General features: G+C 43.1%; 2 protein-coding genes across 3 annotated transcripts in view; one reads left to right on the forward strand and one right to left on the reverse strand.

The window, feature by feature from the left end:
- Positions 1-24,835, forward strand: part of LOC140492226 (dedicator of cytokinesis protein 2-like) — a 731,998-nt gene that overhangs the window by 405,046 nt on the left and 302,117 nt on the right. The gene's annotated exons all lie outside the window — the stretch shown is intronic.
- Positions 1-24,835, reverse strand: part of LOC140492224 (protein INSYN2B-like) — an 87,504-nt gene that overhangs the window by 59,301 nt on the left and 3,368 nt on the right. For both annotated transcript variants that reach the window (XM_072591132.1, XM_072591133.1), the window contains exon 2: positions 21,303-23,530. In XM_072591132.1, the coding sequence (XP_072447233.1) occupies positions 21,303-22,510 (1,208 nt within the window). In that variant the 5' untranslated portion in view covers positions 22,511-23,530. The remainder of the gene's footprint in view (positions 1-21,302; positions 23,531-24,835) is intronic.

Consider the following 24,835-nt stretch of genomic DNA (forward strand, 5'->3'; position numbering starts at 1 on the left):
CGGTACAGGTCGGGGGTGAGTGGATTAGTACCAGGAAGGCCGCTTTCTGGAATTTATGTGCCACCTCCTCTTCAACCCCACTGTATATAAAATCCAGCAGAGTGACAGTCATAAACAAGGATTCTAAGAAGGGATGAGGATGAAGGCACAGAAGGGACCAGAAGAAAGCATGAGGAAAGTCATGGAATGATTAGTTTGTGAATTGTTGAAAATTGGCCATTATGTCTACATGAGTGAGTACCAAGGTAATTATGAGTTGTGGGAACATTGCAAAGATTAAGTGAGATGGCAGCAAGTCATGAACTGAGTGAAGGGATTGTGAGTGTCTGTTTAATGGCACTCCCTGGATCCTTTTCGAAGGTTAAAACACTTTAAATTTACACTTCTTGTTTTTAGGCAACATCCAAGAGCTATCAAGGACTAAAACACTCTATGTCAGGAAAAGGTTAGAGTAAGCTCTATGATGAGAAGCAACATGATCAGTGACAAATCCATTTACACAAAAGGATCTCCATGTAATTTTAAAAATGAGTCATTGTAAGTCACTATGAGTGATACTCAACAAGCCGACAGATTTAGCCTTCGTATTTCCCCTTGTTCTTCTTCATCTTAATGTTTTGTTGTAAGTTAAAGGCTTTTCCCTTGCCTTGATTCTTAAACTGCCCAGAAGCAGCGATGATCTCAGTTTAACTTCTTATGGGGTGGCATGGTGGCTCAGTGGTTAGCACTGCTGCCTCATAGCATCAGGGACCCAGGTTCAATTCCAGCCTCGGGTGACTGTCTGTTTGTATGGAGTTTGTACGTTTTCCCTGCATCTGCATGGATTTCCTCTGGGTGCTCTGATTTCCTCCCACAATCCAAAGATGTGCATGTTAGGTGAATTGGCTATGATAAATTGCCCATATTCTTCAGGGATATGTAGGTTAGGTGCATTAGTCAGGGGTAAGTATAGTGTAGGGGAATGGGTCTGGGTGGGTTACTCTTCAGAGGGTCAGTGTAGACTTGTTAGGCCGAAGGGTCTGCTTCCAAATTGTAGGAATTCTATGATACAGGTAAGTTACCATTCTGACAGTGCAGTTCTCCCTAGGCAGTGAGGTGTCAGCTTGTATTACGTGCTCAAGTGTCTGGAGTGAGTTTTAAGCCGATGTTCAGCTGATTGCAAGGTTGTTACTATTGAGTCAAGGCTGACACATGTGCAAGTTTTGGTACATATGTACATAAAATACAATCATCACTTTCAGTTGTACATTTTTCTCCAACATCAACTCAGAAGGTTTGAATAAACAACCTACTGTTTACTTTCAGTGGATATTTACAAAATTCCTTCTTGATGGTTGACGATTAAGTATTGATCCACTCCTAGAACTCTTTGTACTTGTCAGAATAGTTACCAAGCATCTAAATTTTTTTTGAGAACACCTTTTGTGATTTTCTCAAGAGCTACCTTTTGATTTTTGGAGGCTACTTCTCAGTTTCCAAGAACTCCTTTTTAATTCTCATTACCTTATTTATTAGGTGATGCTTCACTTTGCAACAATGCCTTCTGTAGTTGATATATGGGGTATTTGGACTCAAGACAGAAACAAAATTAGAGTAATTCATCAATATTCTCAATAATTATTAACACACCGTTTAGGTTCGAGCCACAGTACCAAAGGAAAACATGAATTTCCAAGTCACTACTGTATTCAATTTGGTGCAAGAAAATAAATGAAAGGTAATAAATTGTATCTTTTTCTAAACTATTAACAGAAATTTCCACACACGCAAAGTCATCTGCCTAAATTCAGCTTCCTCAGACTGGGTGAGGTGACAGCTAATGTGTTTTCCACGAAATTGGAATATTTTAACTTTACTTGCTGTATTTCTTAACACAATCCTCCAATTCTCTTCTCAAAGAGAGCTGTTTTTACCTGCGTCAGACTTAAGCAACGGAGCCCTTCATGCCTCTGAATCTTTTGCCATTCATCTAAAATCAGTGCCCTTTGGGTTCTTGACTCTCCCTCAGCTGAAAGTGTTGCAGTGTTTCTATCCTGTTCAGACCCTGCGTGACTTTGAACATCTACACCAAATCTCCCCTCAACTTTGTCTCCTCTGTTGAGAACATCCCCAGCTTTTCCAATTCAACCTAGAACAGAGGTTCTTCAGTCATGGATACAATCAGGTAAATCTTTTCTATATCCTCTTGAAGGTCTGCACTTCCTTTTCTAAAACAAATTGGACTTTTAAAAGTCTGGGTGACTTTTGGGTTTCCTTTTATATTAAGTGCTAGTCTCATCTCATTGCTGGTACTGCTTCTCATTTGTCCTCTTACTTTCTTTATTTAGCCTGTTTCTGGAAGGGTCCTGATGATCCTCTGCTGAAATACTCAGAAAATTGGTGTAAATACTGACCCAGCCCAAAAATACCTTGAAGAGATAGATTTATTTTGGGTACCCCTGCACTTGCTCACAAATCCCTGACATATTCCAGAAATTTACTGTAAATACTGACACAACCTGGGGAGGCCTAAAAATAGGGATGCACAGAATCCCTGAAAATGTTGACATGCTGTTGTCAACTTAGATTATGTGTAGTCTTGTCTGTAGGTGGGGTTGTACTCACAACCTTTTGGTTCAGAGCTGACAGCATGACTAGATCCCTAACTTACACTGATTAAGGCATTAGCTAGACCTTTAACATGGTGTGGAAAGCATTTGAATTGACAGCGGTTGATATAGTAATTACCCAGACAGCATCCAATGACCCTGACATTGTAACTCTGCATTAATTCAGCTCCATCACATTCAATGACACCCTTGGGTTATTTTTGTCTTGGCTTTTTTTTGCTGACTATTCTGTAAGGCTTCTGGGTCCTTCCTCACCTTAAGACCTTGCTGGGTCCTATGGATATTCTTTTGAAACTTATTCAAGAAGCTGCTACGAACATAAATATATCAGTGCTCTGTGTCTGTGGTTTATCTGTTTGGAGAAACATAACTGAAGCCCATTGATAACCCACATGCTCACACATACAAGTGAGGGTTAGATTTTTATGCCTCCATCTGCTTTGGAATGTAAACTAGCAGGGGTTTCAAAATAGCAATCCAAACCCAATTCTGCGATTCTTACTCCTGTTCCTGTTGCCAGTTGTTTTTAGTGTCCCAGGATTCGAGTGCAGATAGCGTACTGAGATAAAGAGCCTTTCTAGCTCCATTGCAGGGTTTATTGTTTCTGATCCACATCAGGTTCATGAAGCTAAGTCTGATTTAGTTAAATGTGTGTTTCAGGACATCTCATGGGAGTCATGAAACATGAAGGATCCCTCATTTAGAGTGAGAAACCTTTAGATATTTAATTCAAATGTTGTTGCAAACTTCATATTTCATCATATAATGTAATCAATACATTCTTATTAAGATGATGTTGCTTAATAAGGAGATGGTTTGATAAAGCTTTGTTTAAAATAGGTATGTGGCCATTAGATTTTTGAACCATTGTAAAGGTGGACAAGTATTTTGAAGTATCAAACTAATCTAAAAACCGAATGAACTGCAGGTGCAATAAATCAAAAACAAAGCCGGAAATTGCTGGAAAAGCTCAGCAAGTCTGGCAGCATCTGTGGAGAGAAATCAGAGTTAATGTTTCAGATTGAGTGACCCTTCCTCAGAACAAAATGGACCCAGTTCTGACGAAGGGTCACTTGACCCGAAATGTTAACTCTGAGTTCTCTCCACCGATTCTGTCAGACTTGCTGAGCTTTTCCAGCAATTTCTGGCTTTGTATCAGATTAATTTATCCAGTGTGTCAAGTGATCCACTGGACTGAACTGTGTTAAGGTTCAAACTATAAATGTTAGTTGCATTCTGTGATTTATGTTTCTCATTGATTGATAGTTCAGATAGCTGTTCCATCTTCAAGGTACTATTGATTGCAATTGATTGACATTTGTTCCACTATTTCATAAGTTTAACACACTCAACTCTGGAGGCTTTGTTGACACAGTTGTGCACTAACATTTCATGATGAATATTTTACTGAGCTGCGAACACCACTAATTAATTCATTTAGCAGGGGTTATCATAGATGTGACAAGAAGATTGTGAGGTTTGTTTTGTTGGTAACTTAATGAACTCCTCCGAGCATTGTCTTTGAAGATGCTTTGAAGGACTGTTTACTTTTACAGCTTTCTGAACATTTAATTGGATTAAGTTTTTTTGTCTGAGCACAAGTATGAATACCTGTGTGTTTGGTTGGTAGTTTTCTGAGCTCCTAAGTGGATTAAGTTTATTTTAAGTAGACTTTGAATAAATACTCATTTATTTTTGACAGTATCATGAACACTCACTGGTATCATTGTTGTAGATCTCATGAGTTCATCCATTGTGGATATTAGATGCTTGGACATGGGGATATATGGTAGAACAGGGTAAATTAGGTGAATGGCAATACAGGTGAGCCATGAGGAGCAGGTGAAGTTGAGGAATAAGTTACTTACCTCTCATGTATAGAACTGGATGCTTTCACAGGCAATTGAAATGCAACTGCCTAAATCAGAATTCATCCACTTTGATTTCTACCCAATTCCACTTTGGGGAAGCAATGTCCCATCTGCAGCTTGTCCTGCCACCCCAAAATGAAAATATAGTGAGCAGTGGCACCAGGCAGATGCAGTACCAACTTATTCCTCAATGGCCTGGTCATATTATCACTGGGGGAAAGTGAGGACTGCAGATGCTGGAGATCAGAGTCAAAGAGTGTGGTGCAGGAAAAGCACAGCCGGTCAGGCAGCATCCGAGGAGCAGGAGAGTCGACGTTTTGGGAATAAGCCCTTCATCAGGAAAGCCCTTCATTCAGAACAGTCACTGGACTGTTAATGCAGAGACCTCAGAGACTGAGTTCAAATCCTGCTATTGCAGATAATAGAATTTTTAGAAAATCCAGAATTATGAGTCTACTCTGAGTTAATTATCGATTGTTGGAAAAAAAATATGGTTCACTAATGTCCTAACTTTAGGGAAGGAAATTGCCTTTCTTCTCTGGTCTAACCTACATGTGACTCCAGACCTCCAGCAATGTGGCTAACTCTTAATAACCCTTTGGGCAATTAAAGATGGGTAATAAATATTGTCCTAACCAATGATGCTTGCATCCCATGAGTGAATTAAAAAAAGAATTGGCACCGGCAATGAAAAATGAAAACCTTGGTGCAGGGAAGACTTACGAGAATGTATCAGAGTTGAGGGTCTTTAATTAGAAGAGAGATTAGTGAATGTGGGATTTCTTTACCTTAGAGTGGAGAAGATTTAATGGAAAATGGTGCAAGTTATTATGAGTTTTGATTGAGTAAATAAGTGGAATCTGTTCCACTGCCAGGAGATTCAGGAGCGAATGAGACAGATTTAAGATTATTGGCAAAAGAAGCAGAGGGATAGTTTAGACATATTCCTTATGTGTGAGCTCTGATGATCTTGAATGTACTAGCTGAACGTCTGATGGAAGCCGATTCCATGGTAACTTTCAGAAGGTTATATACTTTCATCAGCCAAACATTAACAGATTTGGGGGTGGTAGAAACTAGAAGAGTGGGAGTAATTGAACAGCTCTTTCAAAAATGCTGGCAAGGACACAATACTTCAAACTGTGCTGTAAAATTCTTTGATTAAAGGGCTGAGATAAATAGGCTCCCGCTCCTGATATCAGTGTCTGACTTGAACTAACCATCAGCAAACCGAAACTTGGAGGCAACACAGGTTTGTAATTCAGTGAATTTGCCGACTTAGACTGGTGAAGAAGCTGCCTGAGCAAGAAGAACAAGGGTCACTCTCTGATCAACAATCGTTTTTAAAACAAATTATCTGCTTAAAGATGGCTGTTTGTGGGAGGTTGCTGTTCCATGGGTCCTCAGAGCCGCCTCATGGATTGTGAAATGATTTGGAGCTTTGTGAATGTATGGTTGCTTTTCACCGACAATTTGTAGCTTCTGAAAAGTCACTGGTTGAAGTACTTTTGAGGAGCCGCCGCGTCTGACAATTAATTAATACGCGGACAAACTCCCTGAAGGGATCTTTGGTTAACGATTGCACCTCTTCCTCCATTAATTCACTCACCTCACAGCACTATACGTCAGACTCCTGCTGGGTGCCTTCAATGTAAACCATTGGCAGAGAGGTAGTCATGGAGATTTAAGGAAATGGAGCAGTGAGGGAAAATGAAACTGAAGAATGATAGAGGAGGGCTATTTGTCATTGAGGTAAAATGGTGCTATCAATTGAAGAAGACACCCTCAATGATAAAGCTGGTAGGAGTATAAGAACAAGAATAGACTATTAGACCTTAGAATTTGTGCAATCATTGAACTGGATCATGGCCAACCTGCATTTCAACACCTTTGCCTACTTGGGAGTTTATCCCATTCACATTTACCTCACGAAAATCTATCATTCAAAGTCTTCAAATTTCCAGTCTCTTAAACTTGAGCTCATTGATATCACTCCTGAAAGCATTTCCAGCAATTATTTCAAGATTGTGGGCATTTGTATCTTCCACAATGCCTGAAAGTCTGAGAGGTTGAGAGAGGGTGGGATTTTCAGGCGACCAGGCAGTCAGTTATGTGACTCATATTAAGAACTGGGGTGAGAGGAGGCTGGTTGCTAGGTAGCTGCTGGGCAACCAATAACTGACAGCTTCAGAACTCAGGAGGACGCTGTGGCTGCTGCTGGTACACGGTTCTCCCCTCCACAAACACCTCCCCACCACCCCAACTGGACTTACAGGCCCCAGTTCTGGGGACCCAGGTTCAAATCCGGCCAAGGCCGATGGTAGAAATGCAATTCAATGAAAAACTGGGATTAATACTCTAATGGTGACCATGAATCCATTGTTGATTGCCAGAAAAACCCATCTAATGCCCTTTGGGGAAGGAAAGTGCAATCCTCACTTGCTCTGGCTAACACGTGACTCCAGGTCCACAGCAATGTGGTTGACTCATAACTGCCCTCTGGGCAATTGGGGATGGGCAACAACAAATGTTGGCCTTTATGGGACACCCTCATCCCGTGAGTGAATAATGAAAAAGAGAATGTCAGTAATGGTGGGGGGGGGTGCGGGGAGTGGAGCTACTCTCTCAACTGGCTGTTGTGGGAGGAGGAGGGTCTTATGTGGGGGTCAGAAGCAATGGCAGAGAGAGAGAGGGCATTCAATGGGCACCTTAGTGCCCGATATTGCTCCCTCAATCGTGGACAGATCAGTGTCTTGATCTTAACCAGCAGCCTGTCCACCCTGGTTAACCAGTATCGAAGACGGTGGCACTGGAAAAGCGCACAGGTTAGGCAGCACCCGAAGAGTAGGAGAGTCAACATTTCAGGCATTAGCTCTTCATCAGGAATGTGAGGGGGTGATGGTAAAGGGCGCTGAAAGATACATACGAGAGGGTGGTGGGACTGGGGGGAAGGCAGCTTGAAAGGCATAAAGTAGATGGAGGTGCGGTGTGATGGTGATACATTGGAGTGGGGGGGAGGAAGGTGAACAGGTAGGACTGTTCAAGAGGGTGGTGCTGAGTTGGAGGGTTGGATCTGGGATGTGGTGGGGGGAAGGGGAGATGAGGAAACTGGTGAAATTGACGTTGATGCCGTATGGTTGGAGGATCCTGAGGTGGAAGATGAGGCATTCTTCCTCCAGTCGTTGGGTGGCTAGGATCTGGTGGTGGAGGAGGCCCAGGAACATGCTCTTGGCGGAGTGGGAGAGGGAGTTGAAGTGGTTAACCAGTCAGGGGGGGTGGCTCTTTCCCGTCCTATCTGGAGTTGAAATAATTGTTGCCTAGGCAGGTGGAGGCCCCTAAGTGGTCACTCATTGATCATCTAAAGGCCTTATTGAACTGCAAGGTGGGAACGTGGAGTTTAGGGCTCCTGTCCAGAATTTAAAGTAGGCAGGTGGCAAGTTCTGATCCACCAACACCCCCCATCCTTCCAGACCCATCATCCCCCTGCTAGGAAGATTCCACCTATTGTTTCCTTGTATCTGATCCTTCCCCAATGAAAAGAATCTCCTATCGAATTTACTTAACACTTGAAACATCTTGATCAAATTCCGTGGAATAAGAGCCACATTTGGGGCAGTTTCTCACTATAATGTACCCGCGCATTATGTATTCAGCAATTGTTTTGGCCCATTATATCAAAGGAAACAATTTTCCTTGACCCATTCTGACTTTCCTCATCCCTTCACGAGGCCTGGTGTGTTGGCTTCACTTCTGTACCTTCCAAGTCAGGCAGTGAATTTTGGGAAGACCGTATAATCAATTTTGTGTGATATTTTGTTAGAGTCATCACCCTGTTCCACTAGGACCTCCACTTTTACAATTTTTATAAATTATTGGTTTGTAGGAATGGAAGATATTGCCACTACATTTGCTGGTGATGAGCGTAGGTATGAAAATAAGGGGACAGAAGAGGGTCACACAGACTGGTTTTGAATATGTGAAGAACTGACAAGCCACATATAATGTGAGGAAATGTGAACTAGTCAACTTTGGCAGGAATTAAAGAAAAATAGAAATCTCTTTAAATTTGCAGAGCGTTAAGATGCAGAAGAATCTGGGTATCCTCGTGAGTGAATCTCAACACATTAATCATAGAGTCAGAGTCATACAACATGGAAACAGACCTTTCAGTCCAATCAGTCCATGCCAAACATAATCCCAAACTAATCCCACCTGTCTGCTCCTGGCCCACATCCCTCCAAACCTTCCCTGTTCATGTACCGATCCAAATGTCTTTTAAATTTGGAATTGTATCTACATCCACCACTTCCTCAGGAAGTTCATTCCACATGCGAATTATCTTCTGTGTAAATGATTGGTCCCTCATGTATTTTTAAAATCTTTATCCTCTCACCTTAAAAATGTGCCCTCTCAACTTGAAATCCCCCACCCTAGGGAAAAGACAACTGTCATTCACCTTACCTATAACCCTCATGATTTTATAAACCTCTCAACCTCCTATGGTCCAGTGAAAATTGTCCCAGCCTCTTCATCCTTTTTTCTAATAACTCAAGCCTTCCGTTACTGGCAACATTCTGGTAAATCACTTCCCCCTAATCCTCTCCAGCTTAACAATATCCTTCCTATCAATGTATACAGGTGCAACAAATAATTAGGGCAACTAATCAAATCTCCTTTTTGAGCACTGGGGTAACTGATTACAAATGTAGGAAGGTTATACTTCAGCGACACAAAGCATTGGTAAGTCCATATCAAGTGAACCGTTTTAGCAGTCCATAGAGGGCTTGCTCAACTAATGTCTGGAATGAGAGGGGTGTCAAATGAAAAAGGACTGGACCAGGCAAGGGTTAGCATCTGCTGGAGTTCTGAAGAATAAGATGATAACATGATTGAAGCCAATATGATTCTGAAGGGTTTGAACAGGCTACATGTGGAGAGGATGTTTCCTCTTGTGGAAAACCTTGGAACTATAAGTCATTGTTTCAAGGTTAAAGAGTCACCCATTTAAAATGGAGATAAGGAACATTTTTTCTCACAGAGAGTTGTGAGTAAACAGGCAGTGAAAGAAAAGTCTTTGAATCTCCTTGAGACAGTGGTCAATATGTTCTTGATGAGTAAGAATTTCAGGGGTAGGTTATGGAACAATACAGTACAGAAAAAGGCCTTTGGCCCTCCAAACCTGCGCCAACACATTTTGCCCTTCCATACTAAAGCTATCTTCACTTACAGAATCCTCTATTCCCTTCCTATTCATGTATTTGTCCAGGTATTTCTTGAATGCTGCTATTGTGTCGACGTCCACCACTTCCTCCGGCAGTGTGTTCCAGTCACTCACCACCCTTTGTGTGAAAAACATGCCTCGCACATCACTTTTAAACTGTCCCCCTCGCACCTTGAACCTCTGTCTGCTAGTAATCAACCCCTCCACCCTGGGTCAAAGCCCTGATACTTTCCACTCTATCCATGCCATTCATAACCTTATAAACTTCTATCACGTCAGCCCCCAACCTCCTGCTTTCCAGTGAAAACAAAACCAGTTTGTTCAACCTTTCTTCATAGCTAAATTCCCCCATACCAGGCAACATCTTGGGAAACCTTTTCTGCAGCATCTCCAAAGCATCCACATCCTTCTGGAAGTGTGGTGACCAGAACTGTATGCAATATTCCAAGTATGGCCTAATTAAAGTTCTACAAAGCTGCAGCATCACTTGCCTATCTTTATACTCAATGCCCCTGGTTATCTCGGGTAGACAAGAATGTGATATCATCAGATTAGCCGCCATTTTATTGAATGGGAGAGCAAATTCGATGGGCTGAGTGGCCTACTTCTTCTAATGTGTATGCTTGATGTTACATTTATGTATACCTCCATGTCCACAGTCTGAGTGAGTGGGGATGCTGTCAAGGTCAGAAAATGTGATTTCAACCACCAATACTGTGATGCTAACATAAAGCAGAACTGGTCCAATAAATCGTTCCGAACTAAAAGCTTGTGTCGCAATCAGTTTGGGTGAAGATTTCTTTTGGAGCAAGTGCTTTACATCTGCCAATGAAATGGTTATTTTTCATGACACATGCCAGGATGGTATTAAGGCAGAATGCTGGAGTCAATGATCTAACAGAAAGTAATGGGAACTGCGGCTGTTTCACATTCAGGAACTGTGACTGTGTTCTGACCCAGATACTTTGATGTGAGTCAGTGAATTATTGAAGCTGTTCGTGCAGAAAAATTATGCAAAAGATTAGGGGGTGGGGAGAAAATCGAGTGTGGGGAGGGTGAGGGGTGAGAATTGTAAAATTCACAATATATGCGCAATATTATGTGGGTAAACCGACCATTTTCAAATCGCCTCTCTGGCCCAGAAGTCCTTCCCAACCTGACTGACATGACATTCAAGGTCCATTTCACATTAGTACCTGACTAGTTGGTCAGCCTTCACTTCAGCTGCCTCAGCAAACTGGGATTACTGGAGGTCAGAGCTGTAGCTTATTTGCATCACAGTATCACAGCGATAAAAAGCATGAGCGTAATACCTGACCGCCAATTCCCGACAGAGTCCTTCTGATCAACTGGCCCTTAATTAATGACGAGCTCTTACATGCAGGAATTACTAGACCAAGACAATTAAACTAGTACTTTGCTCCTTTATCTAATGGCTTTCAGTGGAGGGAACTGTTTGATTAGATTCAATGTCACTGGCGGTTTGCTCTGAATCTGTGTTGACACATCTGCTACTCTGACTCTTCCTCCCAAGACCTCTTTAATCATCTTTTGGTCCATTTTCAGAATCCCTATCTGCCTTTTATAGATTGCACTGGTTTAGGAATTATACTGATTACCCAGCCCAGAAACAGTCCAATCAGCTCAGCTGGTCAATGTCTGTGTTTATGCTTCACCAAGTTTCCTCCCCCCATTGTCATTTAACTCGGTCAGCATTTCCCATCATCCCCTTGCCCTTCATGTGATTACCTAAGTTCCAAACAGACAATTTATGGTATAAGCATTGTTGAAAAGAAAGAAATTTCTGTTGAAATTTTTCATCGTGCATCCGTCAGGATAGAATCATAAGAATACCAAATCTCAAAGGGAGGAAAGGTTTGATACTGTAAGGGAAGAGAATGCTGATTGGTTGGCAAGTGGACTCTGATTGGTCATAGTGTTTCCATGTCAGAAGCACCAGAGATTGGCTGATACCAAGATTGTCTGATGAAGGAACAGCACTTTGATTTTTAACTTTGTCCACCCCAGTCCAACACCAGTACCTCCATATCATCCCAAGATTTAGTTTAGTTGAACAATGTGCAAGGCACTAAAATATGTGTGGGGTGGCACAGAGGCTCATCACACCAGGGACCGAGGTACAATCCCAGTTCGGGTGTCTGTGTGGAGTTCACACATTCTCCCTGTGCCTGCGTGGATTTCCACCGGGTGCTCTGGTTTCCTCCCACAGTCCAAAGATATGCAGATTAGGTGAATTGTCCATGCTAAACTGTCCCATTGTGTCCAGGGATGTGTGGGCTGGGTGGATTAGCCATGGGGAATGCAAGGTCACAGGGATAGAGTAGGGAGTTGGATTCTGGGTGAGATGCTGTTCGGTGGGTTGCCGTGGTCTTGATAGGCTGAATGGACTCCTTCCACACTGTAGAGATTCTATGATTTCAGGCCTGACAGCGATTACACCTAAGCACTTAGTGCAAAATATCACCAGGGTTTGAAAGGCTTAACAGACAAAACCAAAACAACACAGGATTTTACCCAGAATCTCTCACAAGTTTCCTAAAACCAGCAAGAATATTATATTAATAAATATTAAATGCCTGCTTCAATAAACATTGCATTTATAAACAATAAACACACATTTTGGATCCAACTTTAACTCACTCAGCCTCTTTACTTGTATTGAGTTCACTGTTGCTTTCTAAGTGAATTAAGCATGAAAAAACATTTTTAAAGCTAATCTGGACACTATAGCATGGCTAATCCAGCTTACCCTTATGTCATTGGATTGTGGAAAGAAACTGAAACACACAGAGGGAATTCATGCAGACATAGGAGCTCCAAACAGATAGTTACCCACATCAGGAATTGAACCTAGGTCCCTGGTCTGTGAGGCAGTAGTGCTACCCACTGAGCCACCATGCCACCCAGGGTGGGAATGGTGGGTCTAGAAGAGTGTCAGGCCTTTAGAGGGGTGTTATCCATGTGAAAGGGAGTCTTGGTGGTGGAGGGGGGAGGAAGCATCCGATCTGTGGTGGGGGATGTTGGTCACAGGAGCAAGAAGGTTTGGTGGTATGTAGTCTGGTCAGGAGGTAGTTATTCAGCAATGGGGTTATTTGAGTTAGGGGATGTAAGGGTGACACAGTGGCCCAGTGGTTAGCACTGCTGCCTCACAGCACCAGGGGCCCGGGTTTAATTCCTGCCTCTTAATTACTGACTGCTTGGAGTTTGAACATTCTCCCCGTGTCTGTGTGGGTTTCCTCCGAGTGCTCCGGTTTCCTTCCACAGTCCAAAAATGTATAGTTCAGGTGGGTTGGCCATGCTAAAATGCCTGTCATGTTAGGTGCATCAGTCACGGGTGAATGTAGGGGAATGGTTTGCTCTTCAGAGGGTCGGTGTGGACTTGTTGGGGCGAAGGGCCTGTTTCCACACTGTAGGGAATCCAGTCTAAGTAGTGACTCAGAGCTTTATTTCTCTGGCCTCTTCTGAGTAATTATTAGGCCAAACCGATTTGAAATCCTCTGAAAACTCTGGCTATCATGGATTCTTTCAGACAACATGGAACTGTCTATTGTAAAATCCAATTTCACAGGGATTCAGCTGTGTTTTGGATTCCGCGTTTCCTCAGTGTACATTTCTAGTCTCTGATGCTCCAATGCCAACCTGGCCATTGGAATATTAGGTTAGATTCCTTACAGTATGGAAACAGGCCCTTCAGCACAACAGGTCTACACCGATATTCTGAAGAGTAACCAAGCAGAGCCATTCCCCTACTCTACATTTAGTTCTGAGTCATCTACCTAACCTACTCATTCCTGAACACCATGGGGCAATTTCGCATAGCCAATTCACCAGGCCTGCACATCTTTTGACTGTGGGAGGAAACCCACACAGCCACAGGGAGAATATGCAAACTCCACACAGACAGTCACCTGAGGTAGGAATCAAACCCGGGTTCCTTGTGCTGTGAGACAGCAGTGCCAAACACTGAGCCATCGTGCCGCCCTGATCATATTCTTGTTGTCTATCATAACGCGGCACTTCCTCACCTTAAAGACCTCAATTAATTCACCTTTCACCTATTTGCTAAAAGGGAAAAGAAAGCCCAGCTGATGAGGAATGGCCAGCACATCCTCACCAGGGACAAGCTGCATTGGCTGTTTAGCAATGGCCCAATGTACAGTGGCACCATGGCTCAGTGGTTAGCACTGCTGCCTCACAGTGCCAGGGATCCAAGTTCAATTCCAGCCTTGGGTGACTGTCTGTGTGGAGTTTGCATGTTTTATATGTGTCTACATAGGTTTCCTCTGGGTGCTTTGATTTCCTCCCACAATCCAAAGATGTGCAGGTTAGATGAATTGGCCATGCTAAATTGCCTCATAATGTTCAAGGATGTATAGGTTAGGTGCATTAGTGAGGGGTCAAAATGTAGGGGGGTGGGTTACTCTTTGGAGGGTTGGTATGGACTTGTTGGGCTGAAGGGTCTGTTTCCACACTGTAGGAATTCTATGAAATCCCTGAGAATGTTATAATTGAACTTCTCTCGCCAGTCACTATTCCCTTCCCACCGACTGTCTGCAAAGTGTCTTTTTAAATCAATTTACAGAGCTGGTTAAGAGTTGATTCTTTCTCCTGCTCTCAATGACTTTGGTGGTAGGGCCATGGGAATCCTGGGATAATGGACGGGTAAAAGTAATGGTGGGAAACAAATGCATTGAAACCTTCCTTTCTGGTATTTCATTGATTCCATCTGCTCCCCTCTGCTTTCCCAGGTGGGTTTAAAAATCCCATGGGACCCAAGGAAAAAAAAACAGGGAGATTTCCAAAACCAATATTTATCCCTCAACCAGCAAACTGTAAAAAAGACCAGATCATTTTCCCACTTTAAAACTGCTGTTTCTGACTGAGACCTTGCTATGTGCAAATTCACTGATGATGTTTTGTACATTTTAACTGGGACTGTCCTTCAAAAGACCCTCGCTGGCTATGACGTACTGAAAGGCTCCACAGAAATGCAAGTTCTCTCTTTCTTTTACCTGTCCCTGTTCGTTTCAGTCTCGCATTCTTTTGAAAAGAGGCCTAGGGGTGGCTGTGCAACTCTTAGTTCTGATTAGATTAGTGGGTGTATCTGACATTCTAGTTCAGTGAGCTCATCACTATTAACTAGCAACCATGATCTTCACATTGTGCATAACACCATGCTAAATTCATCAGCGTAGATTCAACTCACAGTAGGAAGTGAATTTTTTAAAAAGGATTTGGTAATGGTTTCCTATTTGCACTATTGGGTATAATGGTCTGTAATGTGAATCTGTCTCAGTAAATTCTCAAGCATGTAACTGATGATACAGTTTGAAGAATCTGATGAAGCTCAAGTGCTCTTTGCAGTAGTGCAGACTATAAACTCTATCCCAAAACCATCTGTTACATCCAAGGAAAGTAATGTTTTTTGCCATCATTAAGATAATGCACTACTCGAAAAATCTTGCATCTGCATGTCTGGAATCCAATCCTCCAGTCATGTTAGGTTGAGGACAAGGCAGAATTGGATGGGGATACACAGGCATGACTTTATCCTTGTGGGCTATTTAACACGGCCGATTCACCTTATCTGCACACCTTTGGTCTGTGGGAAGAAACCCACACAGACACAGGGAGAATGTGTAAACTCCACACTGACAGTCTCCCGAGGCTGGAATTGAACCGAGGTCTCTGCCGGTGAGGCAGCAATGCTTACCACTGAGCCACCATGCCGCCCTAATCTTGGTGATACTGTCATAAATACCAATGCCCACATTTTTCATGGATGTTGCCTGTGTGGATTTGCCTGATTACACCTTCCTATTGACATTAAACTGCCTGTTGGCCAGTGGATTCCAATACAGAGTGGCATGTTGGATAGACTGTTTGCATTATAAATGTGGACACAGCAGATTATAATAGGAATATATCAAATCAGGATTGAGCAAAACGGTGATGATGTGACATCTCCAGGTTCTCCATAAGATATAGAAGCAGAAGTAGGCCATTCAGCCCATTGAGAGTACGCTGCTGTTCCATGGCATCATGGCTAATCTGATAATCCTCAACTCCACTTTCCTGTCTCTTCCCCAATACCCTTGATTCTCTTGCTGATTAAAAATCTGTCTATCCCAGCCTTGACTATGCTTAACAACCCAGCCTCTGTGGTAAAGAATTCCAGAGATTCACTACTATTTGAGAGAAGAAATTTACTCTCATCTCTGTCTCAAATGTACAACTCCTTACATTGAAATTATAGACTCTCCCACAAGAGAAAACAATCTGTTGACATCTATGTTAAATGGTGTGGCAGTGACCTGGGCTATTCCAGTTGAGATTTGAGGATCACTGATCATTTTTCTGATTACACAATAAGATTGGGGAGTCTTCCCTTCAAGATCATCTTTGGGCAGTTCAGTCCATAATAGGGCTCCCAAGTATGCCGTGAGCTCCCAATATGAGGCTGAATTGATCCTACTTCCCAACTTCAGGAATCACTCTGGCTGCCTATTTGTAAACTCAGGGAATATTGCTGTGGTAACTGCAATGGTATTCCACCATGCTTTGTCCACCATTTTGGGTGGTAAGAAAAAGCTGCAACATGAATTTGAGAAGTTTGTGTAAGCTAAAATTGGAAAGGAAACTAGTAGCTCAGATAGAGAGGAATCAGATGGCTAATGAAATGGAGAAGGTGTAGGCTAATAAGCATCTTGAACCTGACTCACCATCTTCCATTATCTTCAAGGCAATTCATGTTTCTTTTCCAATTTCTATTAATAATTCCAAACTGATTCTCCTTTATAGAGTTCAGTTTATAGAGTTACAATGCATGAAAGAAAGACTTTACTATCCACTTTTCCATAACTAATTAACTCATCTCAAGTTCTCTCCAAATGCCTTCACTGACATTGTGTTCCTGACCTTCACTTCCACACTACAGTAATCAGATCAAACCAAGTTACAACACAAATTTTAAAGATGTTTTTCCATGTTTATTTCACTTGGAAAGCAACAGCCCTGAAGTGAACTCTGTGCAGATGAAGAGATTTTGAATGAGTTAAAATTGGACCCAAAATGTGTTTACTGGGGAACTTTGCTCATAAATGTTAATTGAAAGCAGGCATTTAATATTTATTAATATTATATTCTTGTTGATTTTAAGAATCGGGTGAGAGATTCTGGGTTGAATCCTGTGTTGCTTTGGTCTAGTCTGTTAAGTTTTTCAAACCTTGATGATATTTTGCACTAAAGGTTTAGGTGTAATCGCTGAGAGGCCTGAAATGATAGAATCCCTACGGTGTGGAAGGAGGCCATCCAGCCTTATCAAGTCCACAGCAACTCACCAAACAGCATCGCACCTAGATCCATCCCCCTACTCTATCCCTGTAACCCTGCATTTCCCATGGCTAATCCACCCAGCCCACAGATCCCTGGGGAGATTTAGCATAGCCACTTCACCTAACCTGCACATCTTTGGACTGTGGGTGGAAACCAGAGCACCCAAAGGAAATCCACACCGCCACAGGAAAAATGTGCAATCTTTATACAAACAGTCACCCAAGGCAGGTCCCTGGGAATGTGAGACAGCAGTGCTAATCACTGAGCCACCACCAGGAGTAATAATTTGTGAGCATAAAATACAACAGTTGTGCTTTATCTTACAATCCGTGTTCAATACATAATGGTGAGAAATTAGGAATGAATGGGCCACTTTTGTAATATTGTGTGCAATTCTGATCTCCTTCCCACAGGAAGGATGCTGTGAAACTTGAAAGGGTTCAGAAAGGATTTACAAGGATGTTGCCAGGGTTGGAGAGTTTGAGCTATAGGGAAAGGCTAAATGGGCTGGGGCTGTTTTCCCTGGAACGTCAGAGGCTGAAGGGAGACGTTATAGAGGTTTATAAAATCATGAGGGGCATGGATAGCATAAATAGACAAGGTCTTTTCCCTGGGGTGGTGGAGTCCAAAACTAGAGGTTGAGAGGGGAAAGATTTAAAAGGGATCTAAGGGGCAACTTTTTCACTCAGAGAGTGGTGCGTGTACGGAATGAGCTGCCAGAGGAAGTGGTGGAGGCTGGTACAATTACAACATTTAAAAGGCATCTGGATGGGTATATGAATAGGAATGGTTTGACAGGATATGGGCCAAATGCTGGCAAATGGACTACAGTAAGTTAGGATATCTGGTCAGCATGGACGAGTTGGACTGAAGGGTCTGTTTCCGTGTTGTACATCTCTATGACTCTATGACTCTATCTTGCCAAACTCCCTTGTCAAAAGACATGCAAGAACTGTTGGTGACCTGGGATGGTTATTTTCCTTCCTCAAAGTGAAATCATCCTGCTTCTGACAAATGTCAGGTTTAGAATAGAAGAGTCCGGTGTGTGTGGTGTTAAACACTAAGGAGAGTTTCTTTGGAATCCTCGTGAGCCACATAGGATAAAGTTAATCTTCAGATCAACTTCCCGATGCCATTAACCTCGATCACTAAGACACAGAGTAGCAACAAAATCAAGGGAACATCATCACCTCCAGGTGACAGAGAATCTCTGCTCAGACATAGATTTGCCATTCCTTCATTGTGGCTGGGTCAAAATCCAGAAACGTCCTGCCTAACAGCAATCTGGGACTTCCTAATCTGCTGCAGCAGTCACAAAAGACTCAATATTACATAAACATTTCCAATAAATTCAGTCCTGAAAGTGTCACACATATCTTGAGGACACATTTTTTTTTCACGAAGTATTGAGAACAATAAAACAGACACAAGCCACACTGAGGAAACTAGGACAAAAAAAAATCTGCATAATTGCTCTGTAATTATTAGACTCTACCATCCCATTCCTGGCACTGCCTTCATGAAATTCACAAAGTTTTGTCAACTGCTTCTTTATAGACAGTGAAGCAAATCTTATCTTTGTGTAATCGGGTAAAATGGACAAGAAAGGGTTTCATGATTGATTGAATGAATGGAAATTAAGGAGACATGGAAAGAGCTGGTTACTGCTTGCTCCCAGTCTCTCACCATCTCATGGAGTCACTCTCTACCCTTTAAAACCTGGTAGCAATCTCTAGCTTACAATGAGATGACCTTGTCAGTATATTGCAACCAATCAACCAGCATATTTTCAAGACTGTCATTTGAGGGAAGACTGGTTTGATTGGGCTTGTATTCACCGGCATGTAAAGGAATAAGAGACGATGCCAATAAAGCACATAAAACCCTGATAGGGCTGGACCAAAAAGATGCAGAGATGATGTTTCCCCTGATTGTGAGGTCCAGAACAAGACAACATGTTTTTGGAGTATTGATTCGGCCATTTTGGACTGAGATGAGAAGACAGTGGGTCACTCAGAGAGTGGTGAATCTGTGGAATTCTCCTCCACATAAGCTCGTGCAGGTCAAGTCACTGAATACATTTAAGAAAGATTTATAGACACAAAAGGGTTAAAGGGAGAGAGTGGGTGTATGGTGTTGAGATAGAGGATCAGCCATAACTATATTGAGAGATGGGACTAAATGGATGGGACTGAATAGTCTATTTCTGTTTCTATGTCAAAAATGTACACGGAAGGAAACAAGAGGGATTCATCTGCAGTTCTGAACTATCCACCTTTCACCAAGCAGAGAGGTCCTGCTGTTTGCTGGTAAATCTGAGGGTTCAGTAACTAATTCCTAACTGTCCCTCTGTACTACTGCAAGGCTGACACTGCACATTTCCCTCACGCGGTGGGGTTAGCCAACTAGTTAAATACGACGGGTAGAACAGGCAGGAAAACAGCAGAAATACCAGCTCCACCAGAACTCCAAATTACGCTGCACATTTGTGCAAGAAATGCATTACAGTATTGCGTGAACATCGAATTTTTAGTATGTATGTTACCAGGCACAGTCAATATTCCTGTAGATAATGAGGAAGCAATGTGCAGTTCATTTGAGTTGCACATGGGCCTTTCCCATTGAAACCTATTATTAATTTGTGTTTACCGCTTTACTGTTTACCTATCTAAGCTACATATTCAAAAAATATGAATACAGAGGCACTTGGAAAGGTGAAAAGAAGATGGTAGCAAAACTGAAATGTTTTAAGTATTGGCAATGACTAAATGGGCTTAATCTATTTTTTTTGAGGAGTAATCGCATAGTGGTTTTGAAATGTGAAGGGCTTTGATAGGGATGTGGATGTAAAAAAGATAGTGATTGGGGATCTGCAGCTAAGGAATATAAAAACAAAATAGTCATGAATCAATTCAGTGAGGGACTCAGGAGAAATACATTAAAGTTGAATTATTAGAATGCAGATTTTGCTAAAATGACTTGCTTGGGGAGGAGAAGGCGAATTGCCGAATTAGTTTTCAGTGGAGGCTCAATACATAGATGAGGGAGGAAGGAAGAGAAGGTTATGATAATTCTTTCGCAGGATGTGAATTTACCTGGCAAGGTCAGAATTTGTTGCTAATATCTGATTGTAGTCAATCTGAGTGCCCAGGCTTGTTGGAGAGGGCGATTTCATCCAAGTCATTGTGACCAGCAATATGATTGCCACACTCATTGAACTGTGGGACAGACCAATCGCACAACAGGGGGAGCAACCTTCTGCAATTAAACTGGAGCAGGAACAGACTGAGCAGGAAACTCACTTGCTCAAGTGGGTTCAACAATGAATCGGTTGATACCAATTATCCCAGAGCCCTCCCTGAATTTCGCTGCGGTTCAGCATCAAAATGGGTGTCATGTATCATGTGAACACCACCCCTACACCCCCGCACCCCACCGAAGGTCACTCTGATGGATTTGCCAGGGTTTCCTAGTTGTTTGGCACCCAGAGCCTGGTTGAGGGCATCGGCTGGAGTGGGGCCATTGAAAGCTGCAGCCTTGCCACTAGCACCAGGGATCCAATGGCTGTCCCTAGTCAGTGCCTGGAGCATGACCGACAGCAACCATCCAACCGAGTGCTGCTGTCAATCCTGCAGGTGTCACTGTGCAGTGCCATCACAAAGAAGGCTCAGAGTGTTATCTTGAGATCACTGAACACATAAACGTGGCTCGTATTCCCTCCGTAAGGGTAGGCGGTTGAGCAAAAGGACTGAATGAGTGGCGAGTAATCGGAGAGTACTGAGTGCATAGTGAGTAACTGCAGTGCAGGGACAGAGTGAATGGAGAGTAATTGGAGTGCGGGGACAGAATGAGTAATGAGTAACTCAGCTCAGGGACAGAGTGAGTGGAGAGTAATTGGAGTGCAGGGACTGAGTAAGTAATGAGTAACTGGAGTGTGGGGACAGAGTGAGTGGAGAGTAATTGGAGTGCGGGGGCTGAGTGAATTGGAGTGTGATGACTGAGTCAGAGGAGAGTAGTTAAAGCACTGGGACTGAGTGACTGGCAGAAAATGCTTCCCTGTTTGTTCCCCTTTTTGTTCCGGGGAGGTCAACCTCAGAACAAAACCCCATCAGATTGGAGATGAGGAAACTATTTTGTTATTGGGATTCTCCTGCTCTGTGAAAAATTGGAATTCTTTGACAATGAATGCATGGATGCTAATGCTATAAAACAGTTAAACATGCAAGTAACAAAAATCCATCATACCCTTCATTGAGTGCTTTGGTTTTCTCCATGTCCTGAATTACATTCAAAAGGACTTTAATTTTGTGTTCGTTTGACTGTAAGGTATCCTCAATGATCTGCATCCTGCCCTGGAGATCACACAGGTCCCTCTGTGTCAGATGGATTTGATTAATTTCCTTAATCCTTTTGCTCGTCTGAGATTTTATTTCCATGTTACAGGAAGCTGTGTGATTGCGAATGGATTTTGAAGAGCTTTCAGTGCCCGAGAGACCTGCCTTGCCTTCACTTAGTGAGCACTTTGGAGATTGGGAGACCTCCTCGCCCACTCGATCGGGGTACCCGTCACAGTCGGCAGCAAGCTCTGAGCATTCTAACCAAACTTCCTTTCGGCAGCGACATCTGTCCGTCGGCTCAGCTGCAGCTGATTGCCACCTGGGTGCCTGTTCAAACTTGTGCACAGCGTAACAGTTCGCATGAGCATGGGTGTTCTCAGTCGGGGAGGCACTCACTTTGGAGTGGGGCTGATCAGAGTCTGATAGGTCACCTGGGAGCCCTGAGCTCTCTGCAGCCGTGGGCGTAGCTGGGCAGTGGCACAAGACCGCTGCTTCCTGCTGCGTGTCTTGGAGGTGAGGATCGGTTGCTTGTGGCACAGACTTCCTCTTGACTGAGCTGTAGACACTTGACTGGAGTGAGACACTCTGAGCTCTCTCAGTTCCTTTCTCTTGGGCCTGGCCTGACTCTGTTCGCTCAGACTGGGTGCCAGCATCAGTGGTCTCCACAGCCACGCCATTCTTAGCGAGAGTGACCCCGGCAGCTTTAGCTGAATCCATTGAGAGTGACCCCTTGGTCAGTCTTGCGGTAGTCTTCAGTTTCCCCTTGAACTTTGGAAGATGCTTTCTCAGACTTGGTGACGTCTGAATGGCAATGCTTTTGAGGACACCCTGGGGCTTTGTAATCACCAGTGAGCAGTTGGCTAGTCCTCGAGATCTGGAGCCTTGCTCTTTCCCTTTAAGTGTGGGCTTTCCTTCAGTCCTTTCTCTCATGTTGGATGTACATTCCTCTTTGAAGTGCACTTGCTGAACTTTGCTCTTGCGCTGCTGGACCTGCCCAGCGAAATCGACAGAGTCTTGACTTTCTTGTTTAACGGTGAGCGAACGTGCCTTTGAGTTCTGCACCGGGCCACTGTTACACCTCAAAGGTTCCAGATAATTATTTTCCTTACGACCCATCGCAGTGCTCACCGAAAAGGGGAATGGTCGTGAGCAAGCATCGAGCGAAAGGTGATGGGTCGCAGGGTGGAACTATTCCTCCCCCCCACCGCCTCGTTTGACACATCAATGAAACTCAGGCTGAATCAAGCCTTGAGGTCAATGGCAGTCTCTCGCCTCTGTTGCTAGGGTTGTCCATTCCACACGGCAAACTGAAGGAGTGACAATTACAGAATACAGATTCTTCCTTTAGCTACAGTGTCAGCTTTGCTTACATTGAAGCTGAGTGAACTGGCAAACAGAAAGAAGGGCCAGAAATAAAAATGTCTTATCAAAAATTGAAAGCACACATCAGAAAGCACATGTAAAGACCTTACCGCCCGGTCATTTAGTACGGGATACGCTTTTGAGGCTTGACAGCTCCATGCAGTCCTCATTGTAATATGGCAAAATTGAGAATTCCCTTGTTAATCAGCTCTTCTGGCAATCTAGGTCTATCTGTCATAGCCCAGCTGAGATTGACCAATTCAGTAAAGGGCAGGTATTCAACCTAGGAGCGTATATTTTGAGATCTATGAGCATCTAATCATGTAACTACAGACGGGAAATGGTGCAGTCAAAAGGGCTCCATATGTCCAACCACAGATCGGTAAATTTGGAATATTAGGTATCTGGGATAGGTTGGTCAGCATAAAGAAATAAACCACAGCAGAACCACTGGCCAGGGTGGCATTCTCTTGCCCACAGTGACACGTTCGAACTGGCCTCTTTGAGAGCAAGTTCCATCACAAAGTATCATTCAGCAAATATGACCCAATCAAATCCTGGCCCAGAGGCACCGCTGTCCAATGAGGTTGCGACCTGCGCGTCACGTGATGTTTCTTGGAGTCAGGCCCACTGATTCCTGCTGAGTGCCAGAAGGAGGAGGAGCTTGCAGTTATAGTTTTCACTGGCTTTGAAATTGGGACGTAGGCCCCAAAAAGCCCACCAGGACACTTGAGAACACGTTGGACAGTCGGCAGTGGAAAGCCACACTGGTTTCTGGGAAGAGGATACAAAAAGAAAAATGTTTAAGTGTTTCACTCAGGCCAAACATTTCAATTTGGGCAAATACTGAGATGCTTTTTTAAATCAAAAGCTCCTTCTGTGCTAGTAGTTCTGTGATCTGCCTCATTTGACCCAGAAACATGGTCAAAGGGAGACCATGGATAGGTTATCTGTCAAATTCCCTGAAGAAAATCAAGTCCTCTCAATTGTCCAGTCTCTCGAATATCCATCAAGTACTCAATGATGTATTTCCATGCACCACATGCTACTGCCCTCCTAATCTAACCCTTCTACACCCTCTGTAAATCATTAATTCTAATCTGCCAGTTGACTTAATCACATCTAAAGTGGTGCTTATATTTGTAGAGTCTATATTCAGCTAGTGAGGACTTCCTAATTCCATTATTTTAAGGACCATCAATAAATTTCACTGTTTGCAATGGGTTAACCTTTAGCAATTATATAAATATTTGTCCACAGCACCCTCTAAAGGCTCGTCTGGTAAAGACTTTGTCTTACTGTCTACACACTCCCAGGTTCAATACCTGCCCTTTACTGAGTTGGTCAATCTCAGCTGGGCTATTACAGACAGACCGAGCTTGCCAGAAGAGCTGATTAACAAGAAAACTCTCAACCTTTGTCACAATCCAGAGACCCTTACAAAAGAAAGTAGGCATCCATTTGTGTGTTTGTATCTCTGTCCTTGGATTGGGATTGGGATTGGATTCAGGTGTGATGCCTGCCAAAGGGGAACAGCCAATTGACAAGGAGACAATGTGCTGTCGCAATGACATTCCAGCGAGAGTTAAGTTCATGCGTGATCCAAACTGAAAGGTGACGAATAAATAAAATGAAAACTTTGGAACAAATTCCAGTTAAAAACCAAGACCGAGGAGATGGAGAGGTGTTAACACTAAATTTTCATTCTTTGCCTACATTTATTTAACAGATGAGTTTAAATGGAGGTGAAAAGGAAAGAAAGTGTGTATGGATGCAAAAGCCTCAATGGTGTTAGGCATCCCAAAAGGTTTAACTGGAGCACTTTTATTGAGTCACAGCTGCAATATTGAAAAAATGATTGCCTAATTTTCAAGATCCAACTGCTAGGGAGCCCAACAGTGCATTACACAAATCGCCGGAGATAAAAGTGAGAACAACCATAGTCCGGAAGGATCACGAATGGAGAGATGGCTGGTGGGGAGCTTAGCCTGAGGCCAGATTGAGAAGGGAGGGCCTTTACAGTGACTCCACTCAGTGTGAGAATTGAACCTGCAGTGCTGGCATCGTGGTGTCACGATG

Source organism: Chiloscyllium punctatum, chromosome 20 (genome assembly GCF_047496795.1).
Source record: "Chiloscyllium punctatum isolate Juve2018m chromosome 20, sChiPun1.3, whole genome shotgun sequence".
Taxonomy (NCBI): domain Eukaryota; kingdom Metazoa; phylum Chordata; class Chondrichthyes; order Orectolobiformes; family Hemiscylliidae; genus Chiloscyllium; species Chiloscyllium punctatum.